This window comes from Saimiri boliviensis, chromosome 9 (assembly GCF_048565385.1).
Source record: "Saimiri boliviensis isolate mSaiBol1 chromosome 9, mSaiBol1.pri, whole genome shotgun sequence".
NCBI lineage: Eukaryota > Metazoa > Chordata > Mammalia > Primates > Cebidae > Saimiri > Saimiri boliviensis.
The window spans coordinates 96,248,816-96,272,901 of NC_133457.1; the positions used below are offsets into that span (position 1 = coordinate 96,248,816).

General features: G+C 48.1%; 1 protein-coding gene across 3 annotated transcripts in view; it reads left to right on the forward strand.

Annotated features, from left to right (window-relative positions):
* Window positions 1-24,086, forward strand: part of TTLL9 (tubulin tyrosine ligase like 9) — a 74,280-nt gene that overhangs the window by 27,099 nt on the left and 23,095 nt on the right. For all 3 annotated transcript variants that reach the window (XM_074406383.1, XM_074406381.1, XM_074406382.1), the window contains exons 4-8: window positions 6,116-6,227; window positions 6,937-7,122; window positions 18,666-18,734; window positions 21,219-21,309; window positions 23,604-23,644. In XM_074406383.1, coding sequence (XP_074262484.1) covers window positions 6,116-6,227; window positions 6,937-7,122; window positions 18,666-18,734; window positions 21,219-21,309; window positions 23,604-23,644 — 499 coding nt within the window. The remainder of the gene's footprint in view (window positions 1-6,115; window positions 6,228-6,936; window positions 7,123-18,665; window positions 18,735-21,218; window positions 21,310-23,603; window positions 23,645-24,086) is intronic.

The following is a 24,086-nucleotide window of genomic DNA, read 5'->3' on the forward strand; positions in this document are numbered from 1 at the left end:
CAATTTTTCCACATACTCATCAACTCTCATTATTATTCATCTTTTTTTTTTGGAGACAGGGCCTCTCTATGTCACCTAGGCTGGAGTGCAGTGGTACAATCACAGCCAACTGCAACCTTGACCTCCTGGCCTCAAGTGATCCTCCCACTTTAGCCTCCTGAGTGACTGGGGACTACAAGCACACTCCACCATACCTTGCTAAATGTTTTACAGTTTTTTTTGTAGAGACAGGGTCTCATTATGTTGCCTAGACTCATCTCGAACTTGTGGAGTTGAGTGATCCTCCTGCCTCTGCCTCCCAAAGTGTTGAGATTATAGGTATGAACCACCGTACCCACCCTCACATTTATTATGGCCATCCTAGTGGATATGAAGTGGTATCATTGTTTTGATTTGCATTTCCCTGATGGCTAACGATTTTTAGACTCTTTTTATGTGCTTATTGTCCATTTATAAATCTTCCTTGAAGAAATATCTATTGCCCATGTTTAAATTTAGTTGTCTCTTTATTTTCAAGTTATAAGAATTCTATCTTATGAGGGTATTCTTATTTATTATTTGCAAATATTTTCTTCCATTTTATGAATTATCTTTCCACTTTCATGATTGTACCTTTTGAGGTAAAAACTTTTTAATTTTGATGAAGTCCAATTGACCTGTTTTTTCTTTGTTGCCTACGCTTTTGGTATCATCTAAAAAACCACTGCCTAATCCCAGGTCACACAGATTTACTTGTATGTCTTCTAAGAGTTTTATAGTTTTAGCTCTTGCATCTAGGTCTTTGATTTAATTTTATATGGTGTGAGGTAGGGGTCAAACTATAATATTTTAAAATACTTATTTTTTTAACTTCTTATTTTAAAATAACTTTAAACCTACAGAAAAGTTTCAAAAATAGTACATAGCTTCCTCTTTTAGCAGCTTCACTAGCTTTCTCTGTTAGCAGCTTATGTAATCATCGTACATTTGTCAAAGTCAGGAACATTAACTTCGATATATTACTGTTAACTAAGCTGCAGACATCATTTCAATTTCACCAGTTTTTTTCCACTGATGTCCTTTTTCTGTTCCAGAATTGAATCCAGGATCCCACTCTGCATTTAGTTGACCTTTTTTTTCACCTCAAATATATTTCAGTTCCTTGGTCTTTGTCTTTCATGCCCTTCACACTTTTGAAGAGTACGTTTTGTAGAATGTCCTTGAATTGGATTTGTCTGATGTTTTCTCATCATGAGGTTATGCATTTTGGCAAGAATACCACAGAAATGATGCTGTGGTATTCTTGATGCTTCCCAGTGGAACTCATCAGGGGTTTTGTGATGCCTTTGTCTTATCACTGGTGACAATACCTTGATTGACCATTAGATTAAGGTGGTGTCTGCCAGGTTTCTCTGATGTAAACTAACTTTGAAAAATAATTAATAAGTATCTTGTGGGCAGATACTCTGAGACTATGCAAATACCTTGTTCCCAACAAACTTTCACACAATGGTTTTAGCATTTTTCGGTAATTTTTTTTTTCTTTTTTTTTTTTTGAGACAGGGTCTCACTCTGTTGCCTAGGCTGGAGTACAGTGGCATTCATGTCTCACTTCAGCCTTGACCCTCTGGGCTCAAGTGATCCTCCCACTTCAGCCCCCTGAGTAGTTGGGACTACAGGCTTGTGCCAACATGCCTAGCTAATTTTTATATTTTTTGTAGAGATGAGATTTACCCATGTTGACAGGCTAGTCTCAAACTCCTGGGCTTAAGTGATCCTCCTGCTTTGGCCCCGCAACATGCTGGGATTACTGGCGGAAGCCACCGTGCCTGGCCTTTTCTGAGGCTTCTTGCCTAAATCTGTTAAGTTTATAATAATTGCAAAATGGTTACTCTCTCTCTCATTCCTTCTACATGTATTAGGTGGCATTCTTCTGTAGAGAAAGGTTTTCTCTTCCTGCCCCTTGTTTAATTATTTAGTATCAGTTTGGCTCATTGCAGTCTATTATCTTGCCTAGAGGTTACCACTCCTAGATTTTCCCAATAAGAAACTGAGGCCCAGAGAAGAAGGCAAGGTCATATAAGTGCCAGTGACTGTGACAAGCCCAGAATCAGGGCTCTTGACTCCTGGTCTACTGCTCCTTGTGCTGCATGACATGGCCTGGTACAAACATCAGGGTGGAGAAAAGGCAGGACTGGGCATCTAGATGAGGCCCCAGCCAGCCAGCCAGGAATCTGTGGCTCTATGGTGTCTGAGGGTTTATAGAGCACACAGCCATTTCTTTCTTTCTTTTTTTTTTTTTTCCCCAAGATGGTGTCTCACACTGTCGCCCAGGCTGGAGTGCAATGGTGCAATTTAGGCTCACTGCAACTTTCGCTTCCTGCGTTTAGTAATCCAAGTAGCTAGGATTACAGGAATATGCTACCATGCCCAGCTAATTTTTGTGTTTTTTAGTAGAGACAGGGTTTCACCATGTTGGCCAGGATGATCTCGAACTCCTGACCTCAGGTGATCCACCTGCCTGGGCCTCCCAAAGTGCTGGGATTACAGGCATGAGCCACCACACCCGGCCAACACATGGCCATTTCTCCAGTGGGTTTCCATCAGTTCTTGAAACCGTTCTTCAGAACCGCTGTGCCTGGGGCAGCAGCCACAAGGGAGGTTTGGAAAGGACCGGGCCCCAGATTTTCATGAGTAACTAGGAGAAAATTTGGAAACCATAGATTTCTGGTTCCAGTGTCATTCTGTTACGATGCTTCACGTCACCACATCTGTTCATGGTGTGTGCACAGATGAACATCTCCGGACATCTCTGAGCTCAGTGAAAGGCTGGGCCTGCCTGCCTTAAAGCCTCTCTGCACGTGCTGTGACATTCAGGAGAAACACCCAACTCGGCAGCCCCAAGGAGAAGCAATTTGTATCTTTAGTTCTTTGAAAATTCCCAAGGGATCTGGGTGCAGTGGCTCATGCCTGTAATCCCAGCACTTTGGGATGCTGAGGCGGGTGGATCACCTGAGGTCAGAAGTTCAAGACCAGCCTGGCCAATATGGAGATACCCCATCTCTACTAAAAAAATTACAAAATTAGCTGGGCATGGTAGCACATGCCTGTAATCCCAGCTGCTCGGGAGGCTGAGGCAGGAGAATTGGTTAAACCTGGGAGGCAGAGGTTGTGGTGAGCCAAGATTGCGCCATTGCACTCCAGCCTCGGCAACAAGAGGGAAACTCCTTCTCCAAAAAAAAAATTTTTAAAGGAAGCCCCATTTACAACACAAGGCCCAACTGCTTGGCCATTGTTCCCGTTGCTATGGCTGTGTAACAAATCCCAAAACTTAGCTGCTTAAGACAGCATTGCATTGGGCACAGGGCTCTTGTGAGTCAGGGACTCTTGCAGGACACAGTGGGACTGGCCTGTCTCTATAACATTGGGAGCATCAGCTGGGAAGAGCCCAGATCCGGAGGTCACTTGATGGCAGGAGTTGTCTGAGGGCATCTGACTCACAGGTGTGGCAGTTGGTGCTAGCTGTCTGCAGGGATCTCACTAGGGCAGACACCCAAAGAAGGTTCTCATGAGTTTTTCTTGTGGCCTCACAAGGAGACATTCAGACACGCAGCCTCTGGGTGAGGGATACAGTGTAGGCATCTTTTGGAAATAAAGTTTGCCCCAGCATCCTCCTGGCTGGTCCTGTTCAGGGCCTGTTCATTCCTCACCCCAAGGTGATGGTAATGTCTCTTCATTATTCTCTATTTCTGCCTCAAACCTCAAGATATCTTTTAAAACTCAGCCTATTTGTCTGTAATAGATAAAAGGGGTGGGGAGTAAGGGTGACAAACAGGGAGGGAGACAAACGAAACACCTTTTTTTTTTTTTGAGATGGGCTCTCAACTCTGTCACCCAGGCTGGAGTACAGTGGTGCAATCTTGGCTCACCACAACCTCCACTGCTCTGCTCAAGTGATTCTCCCACGTAGCCTCCTGAGTAGCTGGGACTACAGGTGCACACCACCACTCCTGGCTAATTTTTTGTATTTTTGGTAGAAAAGGGGTTTCGTCACGTAGGCCAGGCTGGTCTCAAACTCCTGAGCTCAAGCAGTCTGTCCGCTTTGGCCTCCCAAAGTGCTGGAATTACAGGCATGAGCTGCCATGCCCAGCCCCAAACACCTTTTATTTTTAATTAATTAATTAATTAATTTCTGAGATGAAATCTCACTCTGTCACCTGGGCTGGAGTACAATGGTGTGATCTCGACTCACTGCACCTCCACCTCCTGGGTTCAAGTGATTCTCCTGCCTCAGCCTCCTGAGTAGGTGGGATTACAGGTGCTCGCCACCACACCCAGCTATTTTTTGTATGTTTAGTAGAGACAGGGTTTCACCATGTTAGCCAGGCTGGTTTCAAACTCCTGCCCTAACGTGATTCTTCTGCCTTGTGGATTACAGGTGTTAGTCACCACACCCAGCCCCAAACACCTTTTAATAGGAAAATGGATATGTTCACCCAATGGAATGGGAAATGGCAGTTAGAATGACTGAATTAGACTCCTATGTATCAAAAGAATTGATCTCCAAAACAAAAGTTTGCTGGAAAAAAGTATGTTGTGAAAAGAAACAGACAGGAGTGTTTCTAAACTCAGAGCTTGGACTCTGGAGCTGGAGGGCCTGGGTTCAAATCCTGCTCCACCACTTACTAGATGTGTGAACTAGGTGAGTTGCTCTGTGTGTCTGCCTCCATTTTCTCATCTGTAAAATGGGCATAATAACAGAACCTAACACTTCGGGTTGCATTGAAGATCCATGAGTGAATATTTGTGAAGTACTTAGAGCAGTGCCTGGTACGTGGTAAGCAGTAAGTATTGGCATTCAGTTTAAAATCATGACAAAGAATGCCATGTGTCATGATGCATGAATACACACACACACACACACACATACACACACACACATATATATATATATATATATATATATATATATATATACACGTGATGGCACTATAAGGCCACTACATAGAAATGATAGCACACCAAACTCAGGCTAGTGGTTTCCTTTATGGCAGGAGAGAAGGAGATAGAATTACCAGGGATAGATAGGGGGCTTCAGTTATATTGTACTTTCTTTTTCTTTTTGAGACAGAATCTCTGTCTGTCACCCAGGCTTGAGTGCAGTGGCGTGATCTCAGCTCACTGCAACCTCTGCTTCCTGAGTTCAAGTGATTCTCCTGCCTTAGCTTCCCAAGTAGCTGTGTGTGCCATCACACCAAGCTCATTTTGTATTTTTAATAGAGACATGGTTTCATCATGTTGGCCAGGATGGTCTCAATCTCCTGACTGTGTGATCAGTCCACCTCAGCCTCCCAAACTGCTGGGATTATAGGTGTGAGCCACTGTGCCCAGACTGTACTTTTTTACTTAAAAAAATTGTGAACAATCATGATGGTGTTTATTTCCTGTGGCATCTTTTTCAAGCACCTCCTCCCCACATCCAGGCTCTGACACCCAGATTTGGTAGATTGGCCCGGTTTCCCCTCCCTCTCCCTGGCATGGTGGTGGAGAATGGAATCGGAATTTGGAGCCAGCAGAGCTGGGTGTGGGTCCCGCTGCTGCCATGTCCTCAGTGAGCAAGGCCATCCCACCTTAGAGCTCTGGGGATGATCCAAGTCACCTTTGGGGGCTGCTCTGAGGATTTCATGAGTGGAGAGCTTTAAGTGGGAGGGGCCTGCAAACGTTAGCTCATTCCACTAAGGGCTGCAGGTGTGGCAACTGAATAAGAACAAGTGAGGCCGAGGGGCTATCGCACCAGAGAGAGTAGCTAGGACTGTGGTCTGGGGAGGACGTGCCCTATCTAAAGGGGTATCAGCTCCTCAGCCCAGCCAGTAGGTGCCAGGAGGCAGTCTGGGCTCAGTGACAGCTCAAGGGAAGCCAGCCACCTGGATTTTTGTGGAAACATTTCCATGGTTTTTGCTCTGGTCTAACAAAGCACATTTAGGCTGGTAGCACCCATGGCTACCTCGAAGAGATTCCAGAGGGACGCACTGCTGCGTAACCTTTCTCAAGCCCCCCACCCCCCAGCAGCACTTCCCTGAGCCTTGCAGTGCCAAGGACCTCAGGTAACGACCTTTATCCCCACCCCCACCCCCAGTGAAGGGGAGTGGGATTTCTACTGGTGTGACGTCAGCTGGCTCCGGGAGAACTTTGACCACACCTATATGGAGGAACACGTCAGGATCAGTCACTTCCGGAACCACTACGAGGTGAGCTGGGCAGGCAGGTGAGGACTGAGCCAACCAACTCGTGTCACTGGGTGTGGCCACGAGCGGGAGCTGGTTTTCGGGGTACAAGGACCAGAATGGAAAAGTGTACTGGAATGTGGGATGCAACGCCGGGTGGGGAGCATGCGGGCGGGACCTGTGGAGAGCCAAATGGTTTGGGGGTTTAGGGCTCTAAGGCCAGAGGGTTGGCGGTCATAGGCGGGTTGGAGTTTCAGTACCAAGATTTGAGAATCAAGCTGGTTTGGGGGAGCAGGGTCTGAAGGGAGAGGATGCATGAACAATTATGGTGATTTCAGGGTGGAGGCAAGTTGAGAAGTTTGGGGTCTAAAGATGGGAAGCAGATCTAGGAGAAACGGGACTGGAGGAGGCAGTGGCGGGAGATTTTTAAAGATTAGTGTAGCTTAGTGGTGAAAAAGCATGAATTTTGGAGTCAAGACAGGCCCTGGGCAAATCCTGGCAGTGCAGCTCCTTCCTTGCTCTGGGCAATTGACTTAACCTTTCTAAGTCCCAGTTTCCTTATCTGTGAAGTGGGGATAATTCTAGACTAGCAGGCTCTTTCTGGGTTAAAGTTACTCTTACTGTTGCTATTTGTGGGCCACCAGCTGCAGGGTGGCTGGTGGATGTGTGGGGCTGGGAGGGGAGCCGGGTGGTGAGCAGGAGCTAATGGCCGCCTGCCCTTCCTGCCGCCCAGCTGACCCGAAAGAACTACATGGTGAAGAACCTGAAGCGGTTCCGGAAGCAGCTAGAGCGTGAGGCGGGAAAGCTGGAGGCAGCCAAGTGCGACTTCTTCCCCAAAACCTTTGAGTTGCCGTCCGAGTACCACCTGTTTGTGGAGGAGTTTCGAAAAAACCCAGGAATCACCTGGATCATGAAGCCTGTGAGTGTCCAGTGCCTGGGGCTAGATGGGAGGGAATGAGTCCCAGGTGCCAGAGCAGGGATCAGGTGCAGACCCTGCCTGGGAAGTCAGCCTCAGATGCAGTCTGGCTTCCTAAAGGGCCAGCTTTAGCCCTTCTGCTCTGCAGTGTGTGGACCCAGCAACTATGACTGCTGGCACACATTAGGTGCTCAATAAGTGTTTACTGAATGCACAGGTGACCTTTAGGATGCTAGGGTAGGGAATCTGGAATCTTTCTTCCTGACATGCCAAATGCTTTACCTGCGGTACCCCAATGCTCATAGTGACCCTCAGGGGAGGGATCAAGGCGCCATTTTAGCAATGAAGAACTTGAGCCCTGCTTATTCACGAATTCCACGAATACTTACTGAGCACGTGCCACGTGCCAGGCACAGATCCAGGTGCTGAAGATAGCCTTCAGCAAGTCAGCCTGGGGCTCTGCCCTTCTTGCGGGCAGACAGTGAGCAAACGGAGGAGACCTGTGCCGTTGCAGTGTGCTGTTGTTTTATTTTATTTTTATTTTATTTTTAAGAAAAAGAATAAAGAGGAGGAAGAAAGAGGAAGAGGGAGAGAGGATGGGGGTATTGCTTTATTGCCCGGGGTAAAATGCCATCTAAATATGGGTATGCCTGTAATTGTCCTTAATAATGGAGATATAAAAGAAAATGAGGGAAGAGAATAACAAACAAGGAGCCAACCAACATTTCGTTTAAACTTCTAAGTTGATAGGATGTGGTACTGATCTACATATTCCTGTATTGGGTTCGTATATATTGAGAACCTTTAGTTCTGCTTGTTGTTGCATTGATCCTTTTATCATTATATAATGTCCTCCTTTGCTTCTTTTGATCTTTGTTGCTTAATTGTAACTTCTGCTTTTTATTTATTTTAGCTCTGGTTGGTTGGTAAATCCTTCTCCATCCCTTGTTTTGAGTCTTTGTGTATCCTTGAATGTGAGATGGGTCTGGATGCAGCATACTGATGGGTTTTAGTTTTTTATTCAAATTGCCTGTCTGTCTTTGGATTGGGGGATTTAGTCAATTTAAATCTAGAATTAATAATAATATATGTGAGTTTAATACTGCCACTTAATATTAGCTGGCTATTTTGCCCATTAGTTGATATAAATTCATTATATTGATGCTCTTTTTGGTATTTTTTTTAGAAAGGCTGATACTGTTTGTTCCTTTCTATGTGTAGTGGTTCTTTCAGAAGCTCTTGTAAAGCAGGCTTGGTGGTGATGAAATCTCTGAGTGCTTGCTTATTCACAAAAAACTTTATTTTTCCTTCACTTGTGAAGCTTAGTTTGGCTAGATGTGAAATTCTGGGTTGAAAGTTCTTTAAGGATATTGAATATTGGTCCCCACTCTCTTCTGGCTTGTAGGGTTTCTGCTGAGAGATCTGTAAGTCTGATAGGCTTCCCTTTTTGGGTAACCTGACCTTTCTCTCTGGCTGCCCTTAGTATTTTCTCCTTCATTTCAACCCTGGTGAATCTGACGATTATGTGCCTTGGAGTTGCTCTTCTTGAGGAATATCTCTGTGGTGTTCTCTGTATTACCTGGAGTTGTATATTATCCTGCCCTACTAGGTTGGGAAAATTTTCCTGAATAATGTCCTGAAGCGTATTTTCCAGCTTGGATTCATTCTCTTCGTCACATTCAGGTACACCTATCAAGCGTAGATTAGGTCTTTTCACATAGTCCCATATTTCTTGGAGACTTTGCTCGTTCCTTTTTATCCTTATTTCTCTAATCTTGTCTTCTTGTTTTATTTCATTGAGTTGGTCTTCGACCTCTGATATCCTTTCTTCTGCTTGATCAATTCGGCTGTTAAAACTCGTGCATACTTCACGAAGTTCTCGTATTGTGTTTTTCAGCTCCATCAATTCACTTATATTCCTCTCTAAATTGTGTATTCTTGTTAACATTTCGTCAAATCTTTTTTCAAAGTTCTTAGTTTCTTTGGATTGGGTTAAAACAAGTTCTTTTAATTCACAGAAGTTTCTCATTATCCACATTTTGAAGCCTGCTTCTGTAATTGGAACACACTCGTTCTCCATCAAGCCTTGTTCTGTTGCTGATGAGGAACTGTGATCCCCTGCTGAGGGAGAGGCGTTCTGATCTTGGGTATTCTCAGCCTTTTTTGGCTGTTTTCTTCCCTTCGTTATAAATTTATCCATCTGTGGTCTTTGTATTTACCGTCTTTGTAATTGGTTTTCTGAGTGGACGTCTGACTTACTGATTCTCAGCGCCGAAATCTGAGCAACCCACTGCTCCGACTCAATCAGCGGCGTTAAGATTGATGGTGCTTTTCTGACTCTGCACCAAAATAACTCTCCCTGTTATTTTATTTTATTATTATTTTTGAGACAGAGTTTTGCTCTTGTTGCCCAGGCTGGAGTGCAGTGGTCCGATGTCCGCTTACTGCAATCTCTGCCTCCTGGGTTCAAGCAATTCTCCTGTCTCAGCCTCTTGAGTAGCTGGGGTTACAGGTGCCTGCCACTGTGCCCAGCTAATTTTTTTGTATTTTTATTAGAGATGGGGTTTCACCACGGTGGCCAGGCTGGTCTCAAACTCCTGACCTCATGATCTGCCCGCCTCAGCTTCCCAATGTGCTGGGATTACAGGCGTAAGCCACCGCGCCCCACCAGTTGTGCTATTATTAAGGAGAATAGGGTCAGCAGAGGGAGCCACAGGAGGCTCTCCCTGGCTGGGCAGGCTTCTCAGAAGTGAGAGATTGGACTCCCAGCACTTTGAGAGGCTGAGGCAGGCAGATCACCTGAGGTCAGGAGTTCAAGATAAGCCTAGCCAACATGGTGAAACCCCATCTCTACTAAAAATACGAAAATTAGCCGACCGTGATAGCGGACACCTGTAATCCCAACTCCTCGGGAGGCTGAGGCAGGAAGCTCGCTTGAATCTGGGAGGTGGAGGGTGCAGTGAGCCGAGATCACACCATTGCATTTCCGCCTGGGGGACAGTGCAAGACTGTCTGAAAAAAAAAAAAAAAAAAAACAAAACTGAAGGTGAGGGTGACAGTGCCCCTACCAATTAGCCTTTTCTGGTGTTATGCCTTGAATGGCATCATCAAAGCCCTCTTAGGTTTTCCAGGTCTGAGAATGTTCCAGGCCCCAGGGAGGGAGTGGGAGGGAGGAGGGAGCAGCCCCTTCCTGTGGAGCTGAAGACTAGCATCTGGTGTTGGCTAATGCAGATTTAGCCAAAAACACAGGTGCTTGGAGGGGAACTGACTTGAGGCTGACAAAAACAATGGCCGCTCCCAGTAGGCATGGAGCCAGGCTGTACCTGGGCCTCCTAGATTCTTCCCCGGCCCATCCTGCCTCTCCCATGTCTAGGGAAGGCGCAGTGAGGAAGGCTGTGGCTGGAGCAGCAGGAATTAGGCTGATGAGCTCGGAGTGCTGTGACCCCCTGGGTGGATTCCAGCTCCCAGCATCATCCTCTCAGACAAATGGTAATTTGTGCTAATTGGGAACAGCACTTGCATATTAAATTGATTCCATTCCCAGCCCACAGTCTTTGTTAGCAGCAGACACGACGACAGCTACAGCTCTAATTAAGAGGAGGCATCTTGGCTCTGTGTGTCTGTGTGTGTATCATTTCTCCCAAATCTCGGGGCACCCTGTCTGCAGGGTGGAGAGTGGGTGCTTCTGTGCTTCTAGTCATTTCTGGCTTGGGTCGTAATTCTGTGTCCACCGCTCACAAGCTGTATGACCCTGAGCAGGTCACCCGACCCCTTTAAGTCCCTCTGGGTTCATTTCTTCATCTGTAAAATGGAATTAACGTGTGTCTACCTTACAGGATTGTGAGAGAATTCAGGGAAGTTACACGCGTTCAGCAGATGAATTATACAAGTTATATCAAGGGCTTGGCGTTAGGTGCCTGATAATTGATCATTTGCATTGTTATTTCCAAGAGTCTAGGAAACACATTCTCTTTGCTTTGTCCCCAGAAAAGCACAAGGTCAGTGTTTCTCAAACCCTACAGTGCCCCTGCCATCCAGGGACCCAGTTCAATGCAGAGCCTGATTCACAGGTCTGGGTGGGGCCTGGGAACCTGAATTTCTAGCCAGTTCCCAGGACATGCCAGTGCTGCTGGTCTCTGCATACACTTTGAGTTTCGAGATTGTGGAGCAGCGGTTCTCAAACTTGAGGGTGTGGCAGAATCTCCGGAAAAGCTTGTTCAAGCATCCCACCCACCCCAGAGTGTCTGAGTCAGTCGGCCAGGTGAGGGCCTGAGAATTTGCATTTATAGCAAGTTCCCAGGTATAGTAGTCAGGGTTTTCCAGAGAAAGGAAAGCATTAGTGTGTGTGTGTGTGTGTGTGTGTGTGTGTGTGTGTGTGTGTGTCTGTGCCTGTGTCTGTGTCTGTGTGTTTAAGGAATTGGCTCATGCAATATTGTAGGGGCTGGCAAGTCTGAAATCTGCAGGGCAGGCCAGCAGGATGGAACTTCAGGCAGGATTTCTGTGTTACAGTTTTGAGGCAGAATTGCTTCCTTTTTTTTTTGGGATGGAGTTTCACTCTTGTTGCCCAGGCTGGAGTGCAATAGCAAGATCTTGGCTCGACAAAACCTCCACCTCCCAGATTCAAGCAATTCTCCTGTGTCAGCCTCCCAAGTAGCTGTGATTACAGACATGCACAGGGCAATTTTGTATTTTTAGTAGAGATGGGATTTCTCAATGTTGGTCAGGCTGGTCTCGAACTTCTGACATCAGGTGATCTGCCCACCTCGGCCTCCCAAAGTGCTGAGATTACAAGGGTGAGCCACTGCGCCTGGCCAGAATTTCTTCTTTTTCAGGAAAACTCAGGTTTTACTCTTAAGCCCTCAACTGATTAAATGATTTACTCTTAAGCCCTCAACTGATTAAATGAAGCTTCCCCCACCCCCACCGCACCCACCGTGCTATCAAGGGTGATAACCTAAAGTTAATGATAGCAGGCCAGGTGAATGGCTCATGTCCGTAATCCCAGCACTTTGGGAGGCCAAGGTGGGAGGATAGCTTGAGCCCAGGAGCTTGAGACCAGCCTGGGCAAGATAGCAAGAGTCAATCTCTACAAAAAAAATATAAAAATATTAGCTGGGTATGGTGGCATGTGCCTGTAGTGCCAGTTATGAGGACTGCTTGGGACTGGGAGGTTGAGGCTGCAGTGAGCTGAGACCATTCCACTGCACTCCAGCCTGGGTGACAGAGCAAGGTCCTGTCTCCAAAAAGAATTAATAATTGGAGATGTTAATCACATCTACAAAATACCTTCAGAGCAACATCTAGACTAATAGTTGTCTAAGCAACTGGGCACCATAGCCTCATCAAGTTGACACGTAAAACTAACCATGGTTCCAGGTTCTGAGGGTGCTGCTGGTCTGAGTACCCCACTTGGAGTACTCCAACCATTGGGTTTGAGTGTTAATTCCGGGATTTTATTTGGATTCCTTTAAGGAGGAGAGACTGTTAAGAACAGAACATTGCCCTGTATTTGGAGAACAGAGGGAGAAGACTTCCCCCAATCCCTCCATTCCACTCTTCCCACAAGGCCTGTCTTTGTGACCTGGTTGGTCTTTGCCCACCCACAGGCAAAAGTTTTCGCATAGCTGCTGTGGCCCAGCCAGTCACAGGGCAGCCAGTGGGTGTCTCCTCTGCATTGTTTTCCTGTGTCTGCTGAGCTTTCATCCTCCTCATCAGTGGCAGCAGAGCAGCCCAGGACTCAGAAGGGAGCAGGCAGCATCATCCCCTGTATACCACCCTGTGGGGACCCTTCTCCCACCAGGCCAGAGCCCCAGCCCATCTTGGAGCTCTTAGAGGAATATAAGAACAGGGTGAGTTGGATGCAGTCGCTTATACCTGTAATCCCAGCACTTTGTGAGGCCAAGGTGGGCAGAACACGAGGTTAAGAGATCGAGACCATCCTGGCCAACATGGTGAAATCCCGTCTCTACTAAAAATACAAAAGATTAGTTGGGTGTGGTGGCACGCACCTGTAATCCTAGCTACTTGGGAGACTGAGGCAGAAGAATTGCTTGAACCTCCAGAGGCGGAGGTTGCAGTGAGCCAAGATCACATCACTGCACTCCAGCCTGGTGACAGAGTGAGACTCCGTCTAAAAAAAAAAGAAAAAAAAGAACAGGCTCTTGAGTCTGGCATTTAAAAGTCCAATATAAACATTGCATTACTTCTAACGTTTTTTCCATGGAAGCATTCTCCCCTGCCAGCAATTCAGGCCAGCAGGGTTGGTGGGGAGGTGGGCAGGACACAGACATGGCTCATGGGACCACTGTGGCTCCAGCCTGCCTCGTGGTGTGGGCAGGCAGGTGTTTGGCTGTCAGGGACCCGGCCTGTCTGTCAGTATCTCTCTGTGTCCCCCAAGTTGCTGGATGTGCTGGATGATCCTTCTAGAGGCGCAGGCTCCTCCTTTCCCTGTGTCTACCAAGCTGGTCTAACACTTCACACATGGCTGCAAGCATCCTTGGCAACCATGGGGCTGTTCTCAGCCTTGGGGCTACTCAGGAGGCTGAGGTGGGAGGAGTGCTTGAAGTGGGGAAGGCAGAGGTTGCGGTGAGCTGAGATGGCGCCACTGCACTCCAGCCTGGGTGACAAAGCAAGACCCTGTCTCAAAGAAAAAAGCATAACATAAAAATACTTCCCTCCCAAACCATCAAGTAATAGAGATGCCCCCAGAAGTAGCGCTGTTTATCATGTGATTTTGTGTACCCCCGACACTTGACAAGAGGTATATGAGCCCCAGGTTTGTGTAGCACAGATTTCACTATCTCGGATTTGTTACCTGTTGGCTGGGTGACCTTGGGCAATGTGCTTGCCCTCTGTTCATTGGTTCTTCGGCTGCAAAATGGTGATAATATTAATGTTTATGTCCAAGAGTGTGTGTTTTTTGCAGCTTTAATGAGGTAACTGTGTAAATCGCGGTGCCTGGCACAGAGTAAACATCTGGTAAGTGTTAGCTGCTGGTATTGCCATTGTAATGAACCATTCTACTAAAGCTAGAATTCTGATGATCTATTTCAGAGTAGCAAACTCCCAAACATAGTGATTTGAAACAATAATGTCTTATTTCATTCACGATCTCCCAGTGTGGGCAGTGCTTGACAGGGAAGGCCCGTTTGTGCCTCAGCATCCACTGAGGGCTGGAGGGTCCCTTTCCGAGCTGGCTCACTGGCTGCGCTAGCAAGTAGGTGCCGGCTTTTGGCTGGGAATTCAGCTAGGGCTGAGGGCTGGAAGACTCAGTTGCCTTCCATGTGGGCCACTCCCTGTGACCTGGGCTTCTCTGTGGGATGCCTGCTGGGTTCTGAGGGCAACCATCCTGAAAGAGAGCGCCAGGCAGAAGCTGTATTGCCTTTTATGACCTTGCATTGGAAACCACACATCACTTCTGCCCTATGCAATTAGTAGAGACACTTCCAGATTCAAGGGGAAGGGGTCATTGACTTTACCTCTTGACAGGGTTCTGGAGAACATATGGGACTGGAAATAATGTGGTTGTTTCTGGAAATTGTCATCTGCTAGAGATAGGTATTAGGTGATTTCCATCTCATCAACCCTGACGTAACACCATGCGGGTGGTTCATCTTTCATTCTTTAGGGTTAGTGCCTTAGGAAGGCACCTCCTGGACCAGTCGTGTCAAGTTACTAACAATGGCCTCAACAGTAAAGGCATTTTGTTATCTCATAGAACAAGAAGGCTGAGGGTAGGCAGATCCAGGGTTGGGGATGTGCTTGATGATCCTGCTAGAGTCCCAGGCTCCTTCTCTCCATCCACTCTACATCCTGTGTGCTGGCTTTTTCTTATCAGACTTGTCACCCCATGGATGTGACATGGCTGCTACAGTCACAGGCATCCTCTCTGCAGACTGTAGCATTCAAAGATAGAAGGAAGGAGGCCAGGACATTTCTTCCCTACCTTGCTTTTCTCTCCTGCTGTTTCCCTAATATTTTTAACAAGGAGAAACATCTTTCCTGGAATCTCTGAGCAAATGTCTCCTTAGGTCTGATTGGCCAAAACTGGCCATGTGGTTTCCACCAACTGCAAGGGAAGCTGGAAAAACCAGCATCTAGCCTTTCCAGCCTCCCGCACGAGAGGTGGGTTTTTCTGGCAAGGAACAAGAGGAAGGAAAGTGGTCATAGGGAGGGCAGCCAACAGGGTTGGGGATAGGGGCTTCTAGATCAAAGTGTGTGAACCTGAAAGGAGACTTTAATTTTAATAAAATATAGAAGAGTAGCCAAATTATAGGGGTACAGTATGAATTTTTGCAAAGTGAATCTACTCAAGTAACCAGGACCCAGATCATAAGCAGAGCATTTCCTACCCCTCAGCAGCCCTCTCAGGCCCCCTTCCACTCACTCACAACCCCCACCCCTACCCCAGGCACTAAACAGCATAGGTTTACTTTGTCTGCTTTTTGACTTTATATAATTGGAATTTTTTTTTTTTTTCTTTGAGACAGAGTCTTGCTCTGTTACCCGGGCTGGAGTACAATGGCATGATCTTGGCTCACTGCAACCTCTACCTCCCAGGTTCAAGCAATTCTCCTGCCTCAGCCTCCTGAGTAACTGGGATTACAGGCAGCCACCACCACATCCAGCTTAATTTTGTATTTTTAGTAGAGATGGGGTTTCTCCATGTTGGTCAGACTGGTTTTGAACTCCTGACCTCAGGTGATCCGCCTGCCTTGGCCTCCCAAAGTGCTGGGATTATAGGCGTGAGCCACCGTGCCTGGCCTATAATTGGAATCTTATAGGATGACTACCTTGTGTCTGATTTCTCTCCCTTGACATGTTTTTGCAGTTCATTCTGCTGATGTAGGTAATTGTGCATTGTTAACTATCATCGTTGTATACTGTTCCATTGAATAAATATTCATCCATTAGGGAGTTTCAGGGTGGAACTATTATGATACTGCTGCTATGGGTGTCTGGGGTCATGTCCATCGTGACATGTACAGACATTTCTGTCATGTAGGTCCCTAGGAGAATAATTGCTGGGACATAGGATAGAGGATGCCTATGTTTGGCTTTAGCAGATGCTGCCAGTTTCCAAACAATGTACTCTCACACCAGCAGTGCGTGTAAGTCCCAGTTTCTCCACATCCTCACCAATACTTGGTATTGTCTGTCATTAAATGTAACCATTTTCAGGTAGTATGTAGTAGTATCATATTGTGATTTTCATTAGTGTAAGAATTAAAGAAAGAGAAAAGAAACACGAGAGGTGGCTTGCCAGTTAAGACAGGTTTATTTTAGAGAAAACAAACCCAAGAGGAGCTTCTGGCTGAGTTAGGTCAGAGCCACACTCCCTTACAGACCAAGAGTTTTTAAGGATTCAGGGTGGGAGAGTTATCAGAGGCTTGGACTCTGTCTCTCTGTTATGCTTATCTGGGAGGGAGAGTTGTGTATCTGTTCCCATTCATCTTCCTGCAGCTGCAGGCATATCCCAGGAGTCTGCTTTTAGGTTCCCTGTCTTAGTGCACCTGAAGGGAAAGGAACGTGCTTATTAAAGCCCAGTGTTTTACTGGGGCCCGTTGTATGAGGGTGAAGTTTGGCAGTTACCCAAGAGACTTTCCTCCCACCTCCCTCTGTGCCTGAGCGGTCCTGAGTTTTACTGTCTGCCTTTTCTGGCTGCTTGTAGTTAGAAGAGAAGTGATTGCCTTGGAGTACATGAGGGTAGAAAGGCAGCTGGAACTTAAAGTGTTGGTATTTGTCCGAGATGACCGTGCTCCTGCTCTGTCAATTAGCACTTCTCTGTTGGTCAACTCTGATGAAGTTGAATGCCTGTTCTTTTCTTTCTTTCTTTTTTTTAGACAGGGCCTCACTCTGTTGCCCAGGCTGTGCAGTGGTAAATCCCTGCTCACTGCAGCCCCAATCTCCTGGGCTCAAGTCATCTTTCCACCTCAGCCCCCTAAGTAGCTGGGACTACAGGGGTGCACCATCACACCCAGCTATTTTTTTTTTTTTTATACGAAGTCTTGAAATTGTCACCCAGGCTGGAGTGCAGTGGCATGATCTCGGCTCACTGCAACCTCCACCTCCTGGGTTCAAGAGATTCTTGTGCCTCTCAGCCTCCCGAGTAGCTGGAATTACAGGTGCGTGTCACCATGCCCAGCTACTTCTTGTATTTTTTTGTAGAGATGGGGTTTTGCTATGTTGGCTAGGCTGGTCTCGAACTCCTGACCTCAAGTGATCCACCCACCTTGGCCTCCCAAAGTGCTGAGATTAGAGGCGTGAACCACCATACTCAGCCATACCTGGCTATTTTTTAAAAATTATTTTTAGTAGCGACGAGGTCTTGAGGTCTCACTATGTTGCCTAGGCTTGTCTTGAACTCCTGAGCTTAAATAGTCTTCCTTACCTCGGCCTTCCAAAGTGCTGGGATTACAGATGTGAGTCACTGTGCCCAGCCTGTGACACGTTTACACTGGTCATCTTCATTCATAAAATGCCTGTTCAAGTCTTCTGCAAGGCTGTGAACTGTCGGAAGCTCCTGGTGCACTGAGTAGTTGCTTTCTGAAACTATAGCGTTTTTGGCACCCAGTCTTCTGGGCACACACAACCCTGAAGCAGGGTATAGGCAGAGCAGTAGCCAACCTGTACCACCACACCTGACAGCCGTGCCTGCCCCGACAGAGACCCTCAGGTGGGCCATGCTCAGAGGAGAACAGAAGGAAATAAGAGTTTGCACATTTGCTGGAGGAAAGATGACCTGAGGACCTGCTCAGTGGCTGCAGATACCTAAAAGACTCTTTTGGTACCCAGAAATCAGCTTCTAGGAGGTCCTAGGAGCCAAAGCTGGACTGGCCCGTTTTAGCTCAACACAAGTTAGGCTGTGTTCCATGAGGTCTGGGTTATTGCATAATGCCCAACATTACAGTATGCACCTCATATATACCCTTTGGATGACTATTTAACAAAGCTATCCTGTAACAAAATGAGCTATGTTTGGCGTGGGTGGGGGGAGGTAGTGAGCTCCTAGGCACTGTGGGTGTGCAAGGCCAGGCGGGAGACTGTCGTCCTTCTATAGTGGTAGAAGGGGAGTAATGCCTTTGCTGAGGACCACTCTGTATGAGATCAAAGATTCTTCTAGCCCCTTGACTCTGTGAAGCTATGAATTATCCATGCTGGGGTTCAGTAAAGCCAGGCTGATTTCAGTATTAGCCGAAGCAAACCCTAATTAGGAAGGCAAATTGATTTCCAAAAAAAGAATCAGATGATATGTTCCCAGGACTGTTAGAAATGGCTTTTTAATTGTCTGTTCTTTTGCATTATTCATGCAAATATATGTCTTTGTGAGCTAAGTCAGTCTCCCCCTTCCCCTCTCTTTCCTCTCTCCCTCTGCCAGGGTTAGCACCTTCTCTATTCCAGCCCCTTCAGCTAGCCTTCCTCTGGGGACAGCTGGGGGCTGGTGGGGAAAAGAGACAGAGAGCTGCTGGGGAGAGGCCCCAGCCAGGGGAGCCAACAAGGAACCATGCAGAGCTAAGAGCCGGCTTTCTGCCCCCACCCCTCCCCAGGTAGCCCGGTCGCAGGGGAAAGGCATCTTCCTCTTCCGCAGGCTGAAGGACATCATGGACTGGAGGAAGGTGAGCCTGCCTCTTCCCCCTTCCTCCCGGAACCCTCCTCTGACCTCGCTGTTGGAGGGGCCCCTCCTTCCTGCTGTCAAAGCTCAGAGGGCTGGCAGAGAAACTCTACCCGTTGGAGTGGGGTTCTCCAGAGCCAGATTGTCCAGATTCAAATCTTGACCTTGTGACTCAATCACTCAATAGCTGTGTGCACTTGGGTAAGTTACTTCACCTGTCAGTGCCTCAGTAGATTGAGATGGTAACTGATAAGCAAACACACACACACACCCCTCCCCCCAGCACAGTGCCTGATACTCAGTGCTTAATGAACAGTCTTTTTTTTTTTTTTTGAGACAGTCTCTGTCACCCAGGGTAGAGAGCAGTGGTACGATCTCAGCTCACTGTAACCTCTGCCTCCTAGTTTCAAGCAATTCTCCTGCCTCAGCCACCTGAATAGCTGGGATTATAAGCGCACATCACCATGCCTGGCTAATTTTTTGTATTTTTTAGTAGAGACATTGTCACCATATTGGCCACGCTGGTCTTGAACTCCTGACCTCATGATCTGCCCGCCTCGGCCTCCCAAAGTGTTGGGATTACAGGCATGAGCCACCGCTCCCGGCCGATGCACATTCTTTATCTGGGCCTCCCGCTCACGTGGCTGGGGAGAGTATGATTGACTCTTCCTCCAGGGCCTAGACTGAGCTTTGGGGCAGCTTCCTCCCACCCCGACTCCATTCTTGTCCCAAGACACAGTGCAGTAGAAATCCTGGTTCAAATCCTACCTCTTCCACTCAGCAGCTGTGTGGTCTTGGAAAAATGGCTGAAGCCCTCTGAAGCTGAGCGGTGATGATGGTGCAGGGCGGGTGGGAGGAGCAGGATGGCTGAAATCCTATAGGACTGGCACCTGCTGTACCAGGAGGCGCACAGCAGTGCTCAATGTCTTGACTCCTCCCATGAAACTGTCAGGGCACTGCAGGGAAGAAGCTCAGCAGCCTGGAGGCCCAGCCTGCCTGGAGGAGTACTGTCAGTCCATCTGGCAGCCACATGAGTGGAGGTGGAGCTGGGCCCAGGTCCCAGGAAGGCAAGACCTGGCTGCTTCTGTCTTGACACAGCAGAGCAGGGAGCAGTGGTGGGTGGAGCAGGTCTGTCCTGAGAGCCAGTGCTGCCTGCCATTGGGCTGGTTGTGTGACCTCATCAAGTGTGTGACCCTTGTCTTTGAGCGAAGGGGACAACGGGTGGGAAAGGCATTTGCAGCCTTTGAGGTATTGTGCCCATGCATGAGAGCATTGCTATCCTCCAGAGCTGGGCTGGCAGGTAGAGGAGAAGGAGCGATGTCTTCGGAGGCCCATAGGTGGTGTAGGCAGCACTGTCCAACAGAACTTTCTAGAGGGATGGAAATGATGGATATCTGTGCTCTCCAGTGCAGCGACCACTAGCCACAGGTGGGATGTGGAGCACTTGCCGCGTGGCTGGTGTGACTGAGGACTGGATTTTAAATTTCATATCCTTTTCTAAAATTGTGGGCTGGGTACGGTGGCTCACACCTGTAATCCCAGCACTTTGGGAGCCTGAGGTGGGCAGATCACTTGAGGCGAGGAGTTCGAGACCAGCCTGGCTAACATGGCGAAACCCCATCTCTACTAAAAATACAAAAATTAGCTGGGTGTGGTGACTCTCATCTGTAATCCCAGGTACTCGGGAGGCTGAGGCATGAGAGTTGCTTGAACCTGAGAGGTGGAGGTTGCAGTGAGCCCAGATAGTGCCACTGCAGTCCAGGCTGGGCAACAGAGTGAGACTCACTCTTAAAAAAAACAAAAACAAAAACAAAACAAAACGGTGGTAAAATATAAAGTAACGTGAAAGTTACATCATAACCTCTTGTAAGTGTCTGGTTTTGTAAGTGCATTCACATTGTTGTACAGCCACCACTACCGTCCATCTCCAGAACTTTCCATCCTCCCAAATGGAAACTCTCTACCTGTTCAACAGCAGCTCCCCATTCCCTCCTCTCCCCAGCCCCTGGCAACCCCCATCCACCTCTGTCTCTATGAACTTGACTACTCTAGCCACCTCATCTAAGTGGAATCAGACCATATTTGTCCTTTTGTGTCTGGCTTATTTCACTTGGCCTGTGTTTTCGAGTTTCACCCGTGTTGCACCATGTAATTTCATTGACTTTCTGTCAAGGTAAATGTAAATAGCCTCTTGTGGCAGTGACTGCCCTACTGGGCAACGCAAGTCTAGAGGATAAACACTCAGGCTCTGGGCCCAGACCGTGTAGGTTCACATCCCAGCGACACCATTAACTGGCTGTGTGACCTTGGACAAGTTACTCTCCCTCTCTGTCCTTCAGTTTCTTGTCTGTGAAATGGGAATAACATTAGTACTTACCCGATAGGGTTGATTTAAAGATCCAATGAGCTACCCCAAGTAGTGTCTCACACAATGCCTAGTACACAGGCAATGATCCATAGATAAGTGTTCAATTATTATTATTACTAGGACACAAGAAACTCTGATGACCAGAAAGATGATATTCCTGTGGAGAACTATGTGGCTCAGCGTTACATCGAAAATCCCTACCTGATAGGAGGTAAGATGGCTGTCTCTGCTCCTGCTCTTCTACTGCATAGTCATCAGTCAGTCAGTCAACAAGCCTTGACCAGCAGGCTGCCAAGGGCCCAGCCTGACACTAGGCGTGAAGGGACGCATGGAAAGAGATCAATTCTGCAGTCTCCCACCTCCTAGCCATTGCCCATACATTCCCTCTGCCTGGCATGCCCTTTCCATTCCCTTCTTGGTTCAGGAAAATTTTCCTCCTTTAAAAACCAACTTACGGCCGGGCGCGGTGGCTCACGCCTGTAATCCCAGCACTTTGGGAGGCCAAGGAGGGTGGATCACAAGGTCAAGAGATCGAGACCATCCTGGTCAACATGGTGAAACCCCGTCTCTACTAAAAATACAAAACATTAGCTGGGCATGGTGGCGCGTGCCTGTACTCCCGGCTACTCAGGAGGCTGAGGCAGGAGAATTGCCTGAACCCAGGAGGCGGAGGTTGCGGTGAGCCGAGATCACGCCATTGCACTCCAGCCTGGGTAACAAGAGCGAAACTCTGTCTCAAAAAAAAAAAAACAAAAAAAAAACCCAACTTACTTATTCACGCATTTATCCAACAGATATTTTCAAGTGCCTCTTTGGTGCCCGCACTGCCCTGAATGCTGCCCCCCACCCTGCTCCTCTGGAGTTGATATAACCTCAATGAGCAGGCTGCAGTAAACCAGAAAACACACCACGGGACAGTCCCATGCAGTGCTGGTGTTATGAAGTCAGTCAAGCAGGGCAATGGGACAGAGAATGATGTGGGGGCCAGCAGGTGACATGTGAGCTGAGACCTGAGTGGCAACTGGGAGTCACCGTGGGTAGATCTGGAGGGAAAGGAATGCAGGGAGGAGGAAGTGCAAGGGCAGAGGCCCTGAGGTAGAACCCAGCCTCCTCCCTGCAACCTTAGTGGGTTTCCCCAGCTGTGCCCAGCATCTGCTCCTCTTACATGGGCTCTGGGAACTACAGGACATCAGGCATGGGTGACATCATTGCAAGTCTTAATGCCAGTTCCCACGTCTTCTGGCAGTTACCTTCCCCGGAGGGCAGCCCCTGGGTCTCTTCTCCTCTCTCCCCCATAGTGACCCTGTCCTGTCTGTGACTTAAACACCACCCAAAGGCTAGTGACTCCCAGCTTTCTGTCCCCAGCCAGGACCTTGCCCCTGAACTTCAGATCCTGATGTCCAGCAGCCTGTGACATCCCTCTTGGGCATCTGCCAGCCACTCAAACCCAACACACCCCAAGTCCTGCCCTCCCATCCCCCCACCATCTCTCAGCTGCTCCATCGGGGACATAGCCAGAAGCCAGGAGCTATTCTGGGTATGTCCCCTTCCTCCCCCGACATCTGTTTCTTGCCAGGATCCCGCAAGCTCTTGAATCTGTCCGGCCGCTCCTCTCACCTCTGCCCTGGTGCCAGCCACCATCCTCTCCCTCCTGGACAACCACACTCTCCTCCTCATTGATGCCTGCTGCTGCTCTGCCCGCTTTGCTCCACCTCAAAGTGACAGCCAGAGGGAGGAGATACCCTTCCGTGGCTTCCCATGGTTTTTGGGACAGAACCCCAAAAATGCACGGGGCCTGACCTCTGCCAGCCTAGCCAACCTCATCTCCTTCCTCTCTGCCCTTGGCCCAAGCTCTTTCCCCTTCCAGGCTTCGGTTCTTGCAGTTTCTCCCACCCAAGGTCCTGCACCACTCTGGGCTAGGCAGGCACTGTGAAGGTTATTACTGTGAAAGCAGTAACTTCCGTGAAGGTTACTACTCCCCAGAGGGGTCTTATTTGACTTCTGAGTTTCAAGCCTTTCCCCCACGTTGACCCCCACGCATCCCTCCCCACCTCCCATTATTCTGTCTTTATACCTTGTGTAGTTTTTGTTGTGTTTTTTTGAGCCCATGTCTCTGTCACCCAGACTAGAGTGCAATGTCATGGTCATAGCTCACTGCAGCCTCCGTCTCCCGGTCTCAAGCGATCCTCCTGCCTCAATCTCCAGAGTAGCTGAGACTACAGGTGGGCACCACCATGGGAGGCTAATTTTCTGTAGACACAGCGTCTCACTGTGTTGCTCAGGGTGATCTTGGATTCCTGGCCTGAAGTGATCCTCCTGCCTCAGCCTCCCAGAGTGTTGGGATCACACAGGCATGAGGCACTGTGCCTGACCCCTTCTGTAGTTTCAGCAGGAGCTTCATAAAGGCAGAGTTTCCTGTCTGTCCACTGCTATTTCCCCAAAACCTAGCACAATGTCTGACGATCACTGCTTGTTGCACAAGTTAATTCTTTCCTTGTCTGACAGGCCGCAAGTTTGACCTGCGTGTCTATGTGCTGGTGATGTCGGTGAGTAACGAAGCGGGGGGCCCTCCTCCAGCAGGGGTTAAAGGGTGGCTCGACTCTGGAGATGGGGGAAATGGCCTGCGGGTACCTTGTGTGAGCTTGTCTGGTTTTATCTCTGCCTGAGAGAGCCCGGGGGGACATCTAGGGATGGGGTGGGGGCAGGGAGACGTACCCGAAGTTTACCATCTTAGATGCCCCCAAATCTAGACTTGCTCTCTCTTTGCCCTTCTTTATTCATTCGGTCATCCACAGCAGACATTTACTGAGCACCTACTAAGTACTAGGCCCCGGCACTTAGGAGGTTTTATCACATTCAGGCCTCCTAACAACCCAGGGAGGTAGGTTCTATTATTATCCTCCCTTTACAATGAGGGGACAGATAGAGAGAGGTTGTCTACCTTGCCCAAGGTCACACAGTTGGTGAGCAGCAGAGCTGGGACTCCAA